General features: G+C 37.6%; 1 protein-coding gene across 1 annotated transcript in view; it reads right to left on the minus strand.

The window, feature by feature from the left end:
- Nucleotides 1-1023: 1023 nt before the first annotated feature.
- The window catches only part of Spg7 (Paraplegin), a 44472-nt gene continuing 29414 nt past the window's right edge, over nt 1024-16081 (minus strand). Inside the window, exons 10-11 of the mRNA XM_067147907.2 lie at nt 1611-1922; nt 1024-1316 (exon numbers count right to left, since the gene is read on the minus strand). Coding sequence (XP_067004008.2) covers nt 1122-1316; nt 1611-1922 — 507 coding nt within the window. The 3' untranslated portion in view covers nt 1024-1121. The remainder of the gene's footprint in view (nt 1317-1610; nt 1923-16081) is intronic.

Here is a 16081-nt window from a genome sequence, read left to right on the forward strand (position 1 = left end):
AACTTATGACCATCTGTTTTTCCGTTTCTTAATACAGTAATCCGTTTACCCTCCAGGGTTGGTTTTCCCCCCGGGATTCAGGGAGGGATTCCACCTCTACCGCCTTAATGGCATTGTTCTGGAGCGTGAGAAATTTGGTTGGAATACAACTGGGAAGGAGGACTAGTACCCCATCCAGGTGGCCTCACCTGCTATGCTGAACAGGGGCCTTGTAGGACGATGGGAAGAGATTAGAAGGGATGGGTAGGAGGAGGTAAGGAAGTGGCCGTAAGTTAGCTTCCATCCTAGCATTTGCCTGGAGAAGTGGGAAACTATGGAAAATCACTTTGAAGATGACTGAGGTGGGAATAGAACCCCCTCCACTCAGCTGACCTCCCGAGGCTGAGAGGACACCATTCCTGGCCTCATACCACTTTTCAAAACATATGACCATCTTTATTCATCCTAATCTTTTTCTCTTCTGTTTTTCTGTCTTTATTGCTTTCTTAGCCTACACTTTCCATATCAAGACTGAAGATCTGTCAAGATGGTTCCTCAGTACTCACTGAAAACACTGAAAACTGGATATGTGAATATGTGACTGAAAAGAGTGTGTTTGGATATGTGATTATGAGCAAAATGTGTCTATTGAAAGCTATAGCAAAAGCAAGATAGTAAAAATTTACAGGCTGTAAGGCTAGCCATGGATTTTAAAAGAAATAACTTCAGTTCTGCAGGAAAAGTCCCATTGTGCAACATCTCCCAGGTAATTATGAAGAAAATATTGTGAATTACCATAGATCTGTTATCGGTTTACGAGAGAGAAATTTATATTTACTCTCAAAAACTGGTACTGTAGACCAGATGTATTTATTGTGCAATAGTGGTTTTTATAATTAATATCTGACAAATTAGGATGCAGAGATTAATCGATGGCAAGGATATTTGTGTGTATGTATGGTAATTTTCCTTGTACTTGGATCAGATAGGGCATTTAAATAACATCACAACCAACAACCATTAACACAACAATTAAAACATGAATCACTTTTAAATATAATTTATTCTCTATCGTAGGTTAGTATGTACAAAGATGAATTACATTTTTCTGATGGATATATACAGGGCTTTATAAATTAAATTCAACCAGTTGCGCTGTCCTTCTTTGGCTCACCTTGAGCCTTATCGCTTGCTGATAGTTCATTAGGAACATTTCCCACTGATTCTTCAAACTCTCCAGGATCAATCAAACGCTTCTTTCCATGAGGTGGAGGACCGATGAGTTTTTCAACTTCATCATAGTTCAAGGTTTCTTTTGCAAGCAAAGCTTCAGCCAACTAAAAAGAGTTTATAATTTTATTATACAAAAATATGATTGTAATTTCTTTATTGTGCAATACAGGAGAGGAGATGAGGCATGACAAAAAATATGCAAATGACTAAGAAGTCAAAATGATGAGGATAAAACAGAAAACTGTTATAAATGTTAGTAAAAGAAAAATTGTGATGTAAGGTTACAATTTATTTATACTGTACATCATATAGAAGGAGTAAAGGGACATACAAAAGTTATGTTCTAGCCAGATTTTGGTGTTATTTCTACTGATAAACTGATCAGTCTAGGTACTTACCATTTTCAATTTATCATTATGCTCTTTTAGAACTTGCTCAGTTTTAATGTATGCAGAAGCAACAAGCTGTCGAGCTTCAGTATCAATCACAGCAGCCAGTCTCTTGCTATAGGGTCTCTTTCCTATTTCATTTGACCTTTCTTCTGGGAAGGATACCAAACCAACAATGTCACTCATACCAAACTGACGAATCTGGGCATAAGCCATCTGGGTAACTTTCTGAAGATCATTCTGAGCTCCAGTTGTTACTCTATTAAACGTCAATGACTCGGCCACTCTACCACCCAGAGCCATACACATTTTCTCGAACAACTGTGGAAATACCAATTCTTTACAAAACAACATCTGTTTTTACAAGCACTACATTTACATGCATTAGAGGCAATCATTATACATAAAATGCAGATATAGAAAGAATCAATTCAACAGAATAACCTGCAGATATTTCTGCTAAAGAGGGTAAAAGAAATAAAGAAAATATAACATGATACTGAAGTTAAAAAGGAGGTATGAAACAGTAACAAGAAAACATGTGATGTCCTGCTGAAGACTCGATTATTAAGCTGGAATGATACTTTGCTATTTACCATCTCCACCTTCCCATACTTTATCACAATCATATCTAATGACTAATGTTTTCTTTCAATTCTGAAAAGATAGCTTATGCTTTCATTATGCAATTTCCTGCAAGAACAGGGAGCTTTTGCTGACACAATTTAAAAGATGCTACTTTCTATTCAAATTTAGCAGGACATTTCTTTCATTTTTAATGCAAGCATGTCATTTATGATATCTTATACTTCAAATATTCTTGAAATTAAAAAGTAAGTTCTTTTAAATTGTGTCAATAAACACTCCATATTCTTGCAGCAAACTGCATCAGGAAAGATGAAAATACTGCCCAACTGTTGCACAATTTTTCCCAATGTGTTTACTTAAAGGCCAAGTATTTTTCACATTAAACTAAAGAAAATACAGAATAGGATCAAGGAAACATTCTGCTTGGAAATATACACCTCATGACATGAAATAGAAGCAAAATGTATCTAAACTCTACGTTTCACATAATATTCACGTTCATGTAGTCTAGAGGGTAATAGAAGTTATTGAACATAGTATGAGAGAGAGCAAAGGCCAGGTACAGCATTGTGTGGCTCGAAATAATGGAAACCGTCAATATCATGTAAAGTCCAATCTGTAATGGAAAGAAGGTAAACGAATGTATTATTTAATAAGTAAGTTATAAGTTTTATTTCCATTTTATTTCTTGTCTATTAGTTCAAGCTTTTCACATACATTCAATTAGCTTCTTTCCATTACAGATTGGACTTTACATGATGGTTTCCACTATTTTGAGTCACACAACACTATACCTGGTTTTTGCTCTCTCTCATACTATGTCCACTAACTTCTGTTGCCCTCTAGACTACATGAACTTGTGACTCATTGAAGACGGACTGTTCTTACGTTTTAATTTGTGATTTTGTCCTCGTTTTAGAGTGGCATCCAGAACTTTTAGACTGAGAGGTTTTCAACCTTGCCACAACCTCATGTTGTTTTAGATTCATTATGTCTCACAAGTTTTTATCCTATATTCTTTCTCATTGGTTTTAATGGCTCTTTCAACATCAATTATGTAGCTTCTTTTTCACTGAATGTGGTTCAAAATGAGTTGAAACATGTTTTATTAAAAATCACTCCATCAAAAAATGGACACATGTATTGAATTGGAGGACATAATAAGAACTTTTCTTTTGTAAAGGGAAGGGAAGGGAAGGGAAGGGAAGGGAAGGGAAGGGAAGGGAAGGGAAGGGAAGGGAAGGGAAGGGAAGGGAAGGGAAGGGAAGGGAGCAACAAGTGTTGATATCATTATACTTATGCTCGGTGCACAATATAATTGAAATTAGTGTACAGAGTGTACATTCTCTTTGTCATCTACATTCACAATAGAAATAGGAAAATATCTGACCATTATTATTATTTCAATGGAACCCCAGTAATCCGAACTAATAGGGGCTGTAGTCTGTTCGGATTATTCGAAAAGAGCATGTGATACTGCATGTACAGTACAGTGTACAGTTACAACTATAGTATAAGCTGAATTGGGGAATAGTAAAAGTAATCAAGTTACTTGTAATGAATACCTTTTAGTAATTTTCACTTGTACTCATTACTTTCTAGTAATCGTTACATTCTAGTAATTGATATACATCACACAGAAGCAGAAACGGGGGTGGGGGGTGGGAATTGATGATGAAGATAACTTTTTCAGTTCTACTGCAACAGAATCAGTAGCTTCATCAGTTCAGGATGAGTTACTTTCTTACCTCTCCAGTACTTCCAAAGACAATTCTTATAGCCTACCAATGATGTTTTTAAAATTAAACACAGGTATTCCTTTACGTGCCCCTGTAGAGCATCTTTTCAGTAAATGCAAAGATGTACTTTTCCCCAAAGATGTTGAGTCTTAGCGATAAGAATTTTAAGAAATAATTAATTTATTTGCAAACCAAATGGCAAGTTATTTTAGAAATTCTAAGGATAATTTCAAAAGTTACAAGGTATCACGTTTAGTCTCATCTACGTAATGTCTATATCAGGGCCTTTCAAACGCCCAGAATCTCACGTGTGCAACTGAATCATGCATTGGTTCGATTCGGCTCGGACCAGCATTTTGTCTCGGGGCGACTCGGCTAAATTCAGCTCGGATGGAAGAGTGCTGCACAGTGAGTGAAGAAGGGGAAAACAGGTGGAGCAAGAGAGACAGGCGTAGGGAAAGGGAGAGACAGAGTTATTGCTCAAACTCGAGGAGCGAGGTCTGCACTCTGGTCAGCCTAGCAAAGTCTTCTTATACAGCTTGTGCCGCGCAATGTACCGGTGCATGTACTCTGAGAGGCCCTGGTCTATATGCTAAAGAAAAACCATGCAAAGTGAAATATCTTTTCCTTGCAAACTTTGTGCTATGCAGGGGAAAAAAGTCAGCTATTTCTTTATGACTAGTACTCTGTAAAATAATCTGTAATTGTAATTGAGTAAAATATTTCTCAGGTAACTATAATTGAATCGATTATTTCAGAAAGCAGTCAAGTGCCAAAAAATGAAAAAATGAGTTAATTGCAGAATATGTTACTAGGAGGGTATATGCACATTTTGGTGCTGAAACCAGTCAAGAAACGTCCTCCTATAATGGTCAGGCATTATGTTGAATTTCATATTTAGTTCAGAAACCAGTTAAGTGACATCAATTGGCTGGTTTCTGCAGTAAACTGCTGGTACATTTTGTGATGAACCGCACCTTGCCGGTTGGCGCTGCTGTTGTGAATCTAGAATAACCAGCTGTTCAGCAGTTTATATTGTCATTGTTGTGTATCTGGAATCGCATGCTCGTAGTTTTCAGAACAACTGATTGAAAAAGTGTTTCTTTTGTTTAGTGCAGTGTTTTTATAATAGTAGTGATAGCTTATGTCTGAATGTTCAGAAGACGAACCTGTATCAAAAAGAAAACGAGGAGAGGTAGATACACAAACTCACATGCGTAATATTATTCGAAATGCCAGGAAGAAAGGAGAAGGTTATCTTACTCAGGAAAGGAAATACCTGGTCTGAGCCCTACATTATTCTTTGTTATTGTTTGTTTTATGTGCCCATCAATATCAAGAAGATACTGACCTAAATACCTTAAAACCTTACATGATAGGAAATGAACAGTTTTAGGACAGCATTTTACAATGGCCTAATACAGGGACAGAATATGGTGTGGATTTTGTTAATGAGTATTAATTACCTCCTGTCATAATAAGCAGGCATTGCTGATGTCATCCTTTTAATAATTATATTTGTAGTCTAAACCTATTCAAATATTTTCTGTTTCCACAAATATGGAGTTTATGACAAAATCCTTTCGAAATTCAACAATTATCCCACAAAAATATGTTTACAACACTCGTTTATTTCAGAAACCAGTTAAGTGGAAAATGTTTCGGATTTTTTTACAGCAAAGTTAATAAGCACAAAATAGTTTTCCTTAGATACAAAGTATTAAATGGTATAATACTTTCAAGCGAAAATATTAAATTCCCTACCATAACATTTTGTCTATTGCTAGACAGTTTTTTTCATTTTCCCAAAAATGACAGACTTGGCGCTCGACTGGTTTCTGAAATAATCGATTCAATTCATCCCAATTACTGTTGTACTCTTCCCATCTTTAAGTACTGTATTAGCAGCCGCAAGATAATGTATCAGGTTTAGTTTCTTAAAAAAACAAAAAAAAACAACCTACTGTTCTAGTTAAGTGAAAGTTTTTGTCACAAATGAAAAAATCATTTAAATTAAAAGGAAAATACAGTATTGTTAAACAGTGCACTATAATATGCAGTTCAATACAGTGCAGTATTTTGTACTGTATTTGGATTCTATTCTGACAAATTCTAGATGAAATAATCATTTTAAGATCAGTACCATGATTAGAATGTTCTTTACACAACAGGTGGAATTCTGATCTATTTTCCTTTATCACAAATTTTGTTTGCATTGTCCAAAATTTCTGATTTGCGGGATTTGGTTTGCCAGGGTCTGCTGTATTATTACTGTGCAACTACCAATTATGCTCCTACTATAGTAAGATATTATATCTATTCCTTTGAGGAAACAACAACTGTTGATACCATCATACTTGTGTTAAACCTTTTCCATGGGCATTCTTTGACTCACTATCTGGTGAAATATGGAGTAATAATTTGCTTGTTAGGGATAAATGTGGAGCACCTTCGCTAAAGAATGTTTCTGTAAAAACAACTTAAGATATGTTTCAAATTTTGCAACAAGAAAATATACACTACACTTATTTTAAAATGATGCAATGAGATTATGTAATTAGAACCAGGAACTCACATCTATGATACATCACGAAGCATCCTGCATCTCACAAGGTAATAAAGGCAGACTGAATTTGTTTACCTGAATGGGGCACCTCTTTTCTTAGTCATACATACAGAGAACACAGGCCTTCACCGTAAATCCCCTCAATTCCTTTTCATCTAAGAGGTCTGTCAGATGAAGATATTTAGACACCAAATCTCGCCCCTTCTCAGGCAAACAATTACAAATTAGTCTGGAAGGAAAATAATGTTTATTTTCAGGCAGCTGATATATCTGCATATAAATTAGAATGCCTATAAAAGCCTTCCTTGCTTTGGGTGTGGTGTCTTTGCAATATTTATTTTCAAACTATTTTGTCTCAGACCACATGTAAGTTTGCAGTCCTACTAATTTTGTGAGAATATTGCTATCAATGATGTCTTTCAAATATTCAAATTCACTGGCACCAGTTGGATGTTTATGTACAAGCCTATAATACAAATCAAAATTAACTGGAGAAATGAAACTGATATTATTTGTCCAAGTAGGCACAATGTTTTAACAGGAACAGTTTTGAATGAGCAACTCCCATGCAATCCAATGTTCCTTCAGGTTCATCTTCTGTGCCAACAGATTCCACACCACTTTCACTACCCTCACAATATTCAAACCCACTATCACTGCATTAATATATTTATTCTTAATGAATATGCTAGGTTCTAATCGTGGTAATAAATTTTATAATACTCTGTATAAAAGAGCAATATACAGCCGAAACTGGTTAAGATGTCCCTCTCTAGTGCGTTTCCCTGGTTGTTACACCATTATTCCGGCAATATACAGCCGAAACTGGTTAAGACGTCCCTCTCTAGTGCGTTTCCCTGGTTGTTACACCATTATTCCGAAGTCCCAGGACGTGTCCTATTAAATACATGCTAAAGAAACCTGGATAGCACATTTACGTCACACTTTAGTACGTTCGTAACTCCCATCATAAGAAATTTAAATTAGCGTTCCCGGCCACGTTCCGCTGCAGGGAGCAACAGGCCCAAGCCAGTCTTATTCTCTTTGCGTCTGACGTGTTGGTGCTTCCGCGCTTAGTCGCCGGTCTGCCTAGGCTTAAACCAAGAAATGATCGTTCAAACACAATCTTTCAGATAATGTGGAGGCGGAGAGTAACAGTGCGCAGGAGAAATGTTTGAGCGGGCAGCCCGTGGTGAGTCGCACTCCCACGCCCACAGTTACTTGTTATTTGACATTAGTTTTTATGCGTGTCATCATACACAATGGATCGATCATGCTCGCGACACCAGTACTCTGACCTGTGTCAGAACACGATAGTGTACCCATAAGAAAGTCGAAGTGGATTTAGACTCTCTCATTTGATATTTCTCATTTTCAATTTAAAAGTCATTCGTGTGCTTTTTTCGTTTCCTGTGTGATTTTCAGCGGTTGTTATGAAACCCGAAATAGACATTGAGAACTTAATATCTTTAATGTCAGAAATACCAGTGGTCTCGTGTTTGGGAAACCGTGATATTATTTTAGACCCGTTATTGAGAGAGTATCCTCAAAATTGTACCCATCTCCTTCTCTAACAATATTTGAAGGACACAGCATGCTTGAACTATTTTTGTATTTTCTTAAGTGTAGAAAGTAAACAAAAACTATGAGGGTCCATATTTATTACCCACAAATGAAAAGAGTGTTGAAAAGTATCCCCTGGAAAGCGCGGGGAGTTCTGTACCGCTCGACCCGCTGTGCGAGTAAGAGTCAGCGGAGGCGGGTACCGTACACCCGTGCATACACTCGGGCGTTTCACTCCTGTGCCGTCTGAAAGAGGCCCAAGTGACTTTTGTAACAATGTACTGTACCAGGAAAAGTTGTGGGCAAAGGGCATGAGTAGGACCTCAGGGAGTGGAACTGGGTTTTGGAGCCGATACAGAGAAGGATAGTCTCGCAGAGCGAATAATAGATGGTAAATAATTTTTTTTTCTTAAAACGATTTATTAATTTTTCACCCTGCGGTATGATTATTGACTCAAATTTTGCATAGAAATTAAATGTCGAAAATAATCTCCTTAAAAAAAAAAAAAGGCATAAATATCATTGGTTTCAAAGTCTTTCATATGTGGGAATTTCCACCTAAAGTCTTTTTAAACCTAAGCACACTTTTATAATGAGAAATTATCAAAGTTTTCAGTTCTCAGTTCGTCAATCTCGATATATAGCACACTTGAAAGCCTACAGTCTTTCTACTGAAATTAAATTTATCACTTTTGAGAAATTATGAAAATTGTTCACACGCGACACTGAAGTTTCACTGTTCAAAATAAATGAAAAGGTTTAGTCAGTTTGTTACTCACTTATGACAAGAACTGTTGCTACCAAATGTCGAAAGATGGACGTCTGGAATGTTCCATGTAGAATCAGGATTGGCGATGTTGACGTTCCCAATGAGGTGATGACAGCTGGAACTGGATCACGTTGAGTTGTAGCTTGTTCGGGTGATTTTCGCACACGAAAATGGCGTATGAAGAATCACAGTCCTTTCTGTACGAAATGCTATTTACAGTCGTTATTGAAACGTTCATAATCACACAGTTCACATAAAAAAAAAAAAAGAAAGTAAGTCGATAAGCACAGTCTTTGAACACAGTCTGAAGTTGCTAGGGATTATTTTCTGCTAATCCTGTTACTATAATGTTATATTAACACAGAAAAGTTCTCACTTTTTCACTCAAATTACTACTGTGAGTCTTATGTTGGTGTGACGTGAATATGAGTTCTGGTAATTCTAAGTATTAGGCTCAGTAAAAGTTCAATGTTACTTGAAGTTACCTAAGTCCACACGTAATGAAATAGTTAATATTTGTACTCCAATAAGTTCACTCGCGTTACAGTCTTAAATGTCTTTAGGATTATATTGTAATCGCAACGCGGTATACTAACTGCAGTGCGACGTCCTTTAATAATTCTATCGGTGATAGAATTTCGCGTTCCGGAGATACGACGGAAAGTACTTCTACCGTGACTGCGCGAACATACTGTACGCGGGCCGGTCTCTTCGCTATCTCACTCACACAGCTGTTTGCTTGTCCTTGTACTAGTTTGCGGGCTGTCTGGCCTTGACATATATAGATACCAGCGCAGGGAGGGGTGGCGGCTCTCTCGGCCTTGTGACCATGATTACGTAATTTCGTTGAGACTTTAAATTATTATAACTCAACAACCGTTTGATGAATTAATTTGAAATTTACAGGGATTAACTTTTATGATGTTTGCTATAATTCAGCGTTTGTCCCGTTGAAATTGGTTAAGGCGTTAAAAAGCTGTTAAAAGAAAATTTCTTTCGAGAAATATCTCTAGGGGAGGTGAGCTTCAAGCGACAGGTGACGTCACTTGACTCCGCCTAGCGCACTCGTAGGGTCTGGCACATACTGGAACATTCTTTACATGGATGTTCGTACGTCGGTCGGATCTTTAATGCTGGAAATAACATTTCTTTCAATTAACATGGACCAGGACCTAGGCCTTCCTGGTACATCTTCCCCTTGGTTGGACGAAAAGAAAATACGCAGGATTTTCTTTTCCAGGCTTTACTCTTCCTGTGGTACATATTGTTTTAAATTGGCCGTTAGGCTTACGTACTATGGTCAATGGATTCAAGTACTTAGTTACGCAAGGCGAAATTATCCCATCATCTGTCATTTTATGAATTAAGTTACGAACTTCTTCTCGATATTTCTCGGGTACGGGATATGGTTTCTTCTGATAAGGAGACAAGTCATTTACATCAAGATGATATTCGTAGTCAGCTATCTCTCCAGGCTTGTCATCGAATACACATGCAAATTTCTGTAGAACGTCATTTTTAGCCTCCTCCTTCAATTTTAATTTAATTTCCGGGTCTTCAACCACACTGGCTATTGACATTATATAATCCGGACCTATAATGGAGTTCTCATTGAATAGGGACTCTGCGTCGTCCTCACTTTGGTCACCCTTTCTACTTTCTGCTACGGCTGGCGCAACCTCGCTTACAGCGGGCTTAATAATGTCACCACCGGCTTCTTCAAAACGGGCTCCCTTCTCTTGAACTTCCAGGTCACTTCGTCCTACCAGCTGTAGTTCTACGGAATTATTCTGTAATCTTACGAGGTTGGCATCATAGTCAATGGTTCCTTTGTATTTGATCATAAAATCTGATCCAAGTATTAAGTTGAAGTTAAGACGTGATACTACCAAAAATATGTGTTCGAACATCTGACTGTTAATTTCAAACTCTAAAAATGCCTGGGATTTGCATTTAACAATCTTGTCAGGAACAATCCCTCTTACTTTAATCTGAGCTGCAGGTAATAACAAAACATTGTTCTGATCTTTCAGCGAGTCTACAAGCTTATCAGAAATTAAAGAAGCTTGCGCTCCAGAATCGATGAGCGTAATCACCTGTAGGTTGCCTGTGCGTACTGTTATGACAGGTAATGAACGTGTAATAATTGGCCTTAGTGTTTGTGCGTCTTCGAATAGTAATTCGGAATCGTCAATATGCCAGTAATTGATAACAGCAGTACAATAATTTGACGTTTCGACCTCATCGTGTTCGGTAGTCAATCTCCCTATTGCGAGATCGGCGTTTTTTTTTTTATAGCGCCTGTTGGGTCAGGATCAGGTGATCTTTGTTCTCTTGGTCCGAATTGACGTTGATATTCCAGGGATGTCGCTCCAGGTTCATCAGGATTACGGTTTCTCTCCCTGATGTATTCCCGTGTGTCCTTCCATCTACTTTCGAGTTCTCGCCGTCTGGCCTCACGATTTCCTTCAGGAGTGCTTTCGCGCTGTCTCCATGAATTCCTAGGTTGGTAAGGGTGTCTATCCTGATTCCTCTGACGTCTAAAATTCCGGAATCTGGTTGGGTTAGTAGGGCTTAATCTGCCTTCTTCACGTATCCTGGGTTCCTCTCTCTCCGGCGGTTTTATTTCCGCAGAGTTCGTATTCATTTCTCTACTCCTGTTAGTTTTCGGACTAGATTGGGTATTAGCCGTATCTAACCTACGCAAAGTAGCGTCAAAATGCTCCAATGTTTTAATGTTGGCAGCGACTAGTATCTCTTGAACATGAGGCGGATATTGAAGTGTCAGGATCTGAATAAGTTCAATATCTGGCAAAGGTGGATCTAAAAACTGGAGTTTCTTTAATTGCATTAGACAGTAATCTGAATATCGGGAAGTATTGTATTTGCTAGAGTAGAGTTGCATCTTGACAAGGTGCTGTCTTTCTGAATCCCAAAAGCGTTTAAGAAGTGCCTGTTTAAAGTCATCATAGTTTTTAAAATTGCTCTTAAAAGCTATGAACCATGATAAGGCTCGTCCTTCTAGAAGTTTGGATACTACTCTAAGTTCCCTATCGTCATCTACCCTATTCTCTTCCAGGTAATCGTCGACATTTAACAAAAATTCTCGAGCAGTGTACTCATCACGTCCTGAAAATTTGACTGGTTTGTCATCTGGTACTTTAATAAGGGTAGTTGTATTGTGTATTTCCCTCGACGAACCAGGAATTGTGACGTCAGTTGTATGTTCTTTAAGTTTAATTTGATTCATTTCTTCGGACAAATTTTTAATTTTAGAATTAATTGAGGTGTCTAAACTTTTTATTTCATTTCTCAAGTCAGTTTTAATGACTTGTACGTCTTTACAGAAAGCAGCTATCTGGGTATGCGTGCTATCTAGCTGTCCTGTAATACGCTTGTCGAGTTCTCCTTGCGTGCTCTTAATTAATCCTATCTCGCTTCGTAATTTACCCACGTCGCTCTTTAATGCATCTCGCAAGGTTTCCTGCACCTGAGCTAACTTTGCTTGAGTTTGTGAGATGTTACCATGGGATCCTTGAAATTCAGTCCGTAAATCTTTAAGTTCAGTGGAAAATGCTTGAACGGAAGGAAGAACATTTCTAAGATCTTTGTCTAAAGACTTGACGACCTCTGTCTTTATTTCTTCCTTAATAGACTCTAAATTTTCAACAAACTGATCCCGCATGTTTTTCAATGTAGCTTCGACTTGTGCACTAGAATCAGTAAGTTTCTTTTCGAGGCGAGTTCCAGCTTCACGGAATCGTTGCTCGATAAGGGCACTAGATTCAGTGAGCCTTTTATTAATGACCTTATCCGCTTCAGCAAACTTAGTGTCCAAGGTCCTGTCAATTTTAGAAGTTAAGTCTTCAACCTTACTATTTGACTCAGTTAACTGCGCTTGAAGTTGAGTATTTTGTGCCTGCATTTGTTGTTGAAGTTGAGTATTTTGAGCCTGTAGTTGGGAATTAGACTCGATCATTTGAGTCTGCAATTGGTTATTAGACTCTACCATTTGCGTATTAATTCGGTCAATCTTGGCATTCTGATCGTTAATGCTAAGCCTGAGAGCTTCGATTGCTGCAAGTAAGTTATCCATGTTTCCGGAATATTCGAATAAGTCAAATACAACAAGTTCTTCGTGTTCGTAATGATTGCAGTCGGATCCTGTGCGCAAAATACAATGACTTGGATCGAACCCTGAATATTGCGATTATTACTGGCGCATCATCTATTATTATAGCACGGCTCCAAAATCGGGCCCTTGAAGTTGCGACGTCATTTATTATTATAGCACGGCTCCAAAATCGAGCCCCACGTTGGGCGCCATCTATTATTTTACTATCCTCTCTGTACCAGGAAAAGTTGTGGGCAAAGGGCATGAGTAGGACCTCAGGGAGTGGAACTGGGTTTTGGAGCCGATACAGAGAAGGATAGTCTCGCAGAGCGAATAATAGATGGTAAATAATTTTTTTTTCTTAAAACGATTTATTAATTTTTCACCCTGCGGTATGATTATTGACTCAAATTTTGCATAGAAATTAAATGTCGAAAATAATCTCCTTAAAAAAAAATGGCATAAATATCATTGGTTTCAAAGTCTTTCATATGTGGGAATTTCCACCTAAAGTCTTTTTAAACCTAAGCACACTTTTATAATGAGAAATTATCAAAGTTTTCAGTTCTCAGTTCGTCAATCTCGATATATAGCACACTTGAAAGCCTACAGTCTTTCTACTGAAATTAAATTTATCACTTTTGAGAAATTATGAAAATTGTTCACACGCGACACTGAAGTTTCACTGTTCAAAATAAATGAAAAGGTTTAGTCAGTTTGTTACTCACTTATGACAAGAACTGTTGCTACCAAATGTCGAAAGATGGACGTCTGGAATGTTCCATGTAGAATCAGGATTGGCGATGTTGACGTTCCCAATGAGGTGATGACAGCTGGAACTGGATCACGTTGAGTTGTAGCTTGTTCGGGTGATTTTCGCACACGAAAATGGCGTATGAAGAATCACAGTCCTTTCTGTACGAAATGCTATTTACAGTCGTTATTGAAACGTTCATAATCACACAGTTCACATAAAAAAAAAAAAGAAAGTAAGTCGATAAGCACAGTCTTTGAACACAGTCTGAAGTTGCTAGGGATTATTTTCTGCTAATCCTGTTACTATAATGTTATATTAACACAGAAAAGTTCTCACTTTTTCACTCAAATTACTACTGTGAGTCTTATGTTGGTGTGACGTGAATATGAGTTCTGGTAATTCTAAGTATTAGGCTCAGTAAAAGTTCAATGTTACTTGAAGTTACCTAAGTCCACACGTAATGAAATAGTTAATATTTGTACTCCAATAAGTTCACTCGCGTTACAGTCTTAAATGTCTTTAGGATTATATTGTAATCGCAACGCGGTATACTAACTGCAGTGCGACGTCCTTTAATAATTCTATCGGTGATAGAATTTCGCGTTCCGGAGATACGACGGAAAGTACTTCTACCGTGACTGCGCGAACATACTGTACGCGGGCCGGTCTCTTCGCTATCTCACTCACACAGCTGTTTGCTTGTCCTTGTACTAGTTTGCGGGCTGTCTGGCCTTGACATATATAGATACCAGCGCAGGGAGGGGTGGCGGCTCTCTCGGCCTTGTGACCATGATTACGTAATTTCGTTGAGACTTTAAATTATTATAACTCAACAACCGTTTGATGAATTAATTTGAAATTTACAGGGATTAACTTTTATGATGTTTGCTATAATTCAGCGTTTGTCCCGTTGAAATTGGTTAAGGCGTTAAAAAGCTGTTAAAAGAAAATTTCTTTCGAGAAATATCTCTAGGGGAGGTGAGCTTCAAGCGACAGGTGACGTCACTTGACTCCGCCTAGCGCACTCGTAGGGTCTGGCACATACTGGAACATTCTTTACATGGATGTTCGTACGTCGGTCGGATCTTTAATGCTGGAAATAACATTTCTTTCAATTAACATGGACCAGGACCTAGGCCTTCCTGGTACAGTACGTAAATTAGGCCTACTGTACTTATGTATACAGGTGACATGTTGGTGGTTAATTTTAAGTTCGTACCTAAGTACATGTAAAGGAACTACTGAAGATAGTACAGGTGTATGCTCCACAAACAGGATGTAGTGTGGAAGAAAAAGAAGAGTTCCTCAATGAACTGGAAACACATAATTTTGGAGATGGGATCATGACAATGGCAGATCTGAATGCTCATGTGGGAACTGATAGAATGGGATATGAGAATGTTCTGGGCCCACATGCGTAAGAAATGAAGATGGAGAGAAACTGTTGGACTTTTGTATCAGAAATAACCTGATAATAAAGAACACATGGTTTATGAAGAGGAATAGCCATAAGATCAGCCGATATAGTTGGGATGGACAGTACAGAACACTCATCGATTTTATAACAACAAACCAAGAGTGGGGAAGATACGTTATGAATAAGAAGATGATCCCCAGTGAAAGTATGGAGGGTGATCATAGATTATTAATTGTGGAATTAAAACAAGTAAAAATACCTAAAATTGTATTGAAGAAGAAACAAAAGATCAGGATTTGGGAATTGGAAGAGGAGGATAAAAGAATGGCATTCCAAGATTGTATAAAAAGGAAGTTGCCTAACACGGGAATATGAAGTGGAGAAGACGAATTCAATGCTGATATAATTAAGGCAGCAGGAAGCATAGGACTACAGTGGTTATACCGAACCCTCAATGCCATATGGAAGGATGAAAGGATACCTGAAGATTGGCAACAAGGAAGCATTGTACCATTGTTGAAAAAAGGAAATAGGAAGAAATGTGAAAATTATTGAGGTATAACTCTATTATCACATGGGCTAAAAATAATGGAGAAAGTCATAGATAAAAGACTGAGGGATATAATAGAAATACAGTTAGAGGGAGAACAATATGGCTTTAGACCAAAAAGATCAAAATAGACTTGATATTTAAAGTGCAAACAATAATGGAAAAGCATCTGGAATGGAACAAGGAAATCATCTTTGTATTTTTGGATTTGGAAAAAGCTTATGATACAAAATCATTAATTAACAAGATAAAAATGCTATATCATGAGAGTAAAAGCAGTGTACAAGTGTGGAGTGGTGACTCTGAAACATTTTATACAGAAAAAAGGTCTCAAGTAAGGAAGTGCACTGTCGCCATTATTGTTTATTATGTTGATGGATGATATAAAACGTATAAAACAGAGTATCAGTAGTGATG

This window comes from Anabrus simplex, chromosome 5 (genome assembly GCF_040414725.1).
Source record: "Anabrus simplex isolate iqAnaSimp1 chromosome 5, ASM4041472v1, whole genome shotgun sequence".
NCBI lineage: Eukaryota > Metazoa > Arthropoda > Insecta > Orthoptera > Tettigoniidae > Anabrus > Anabrus simplex.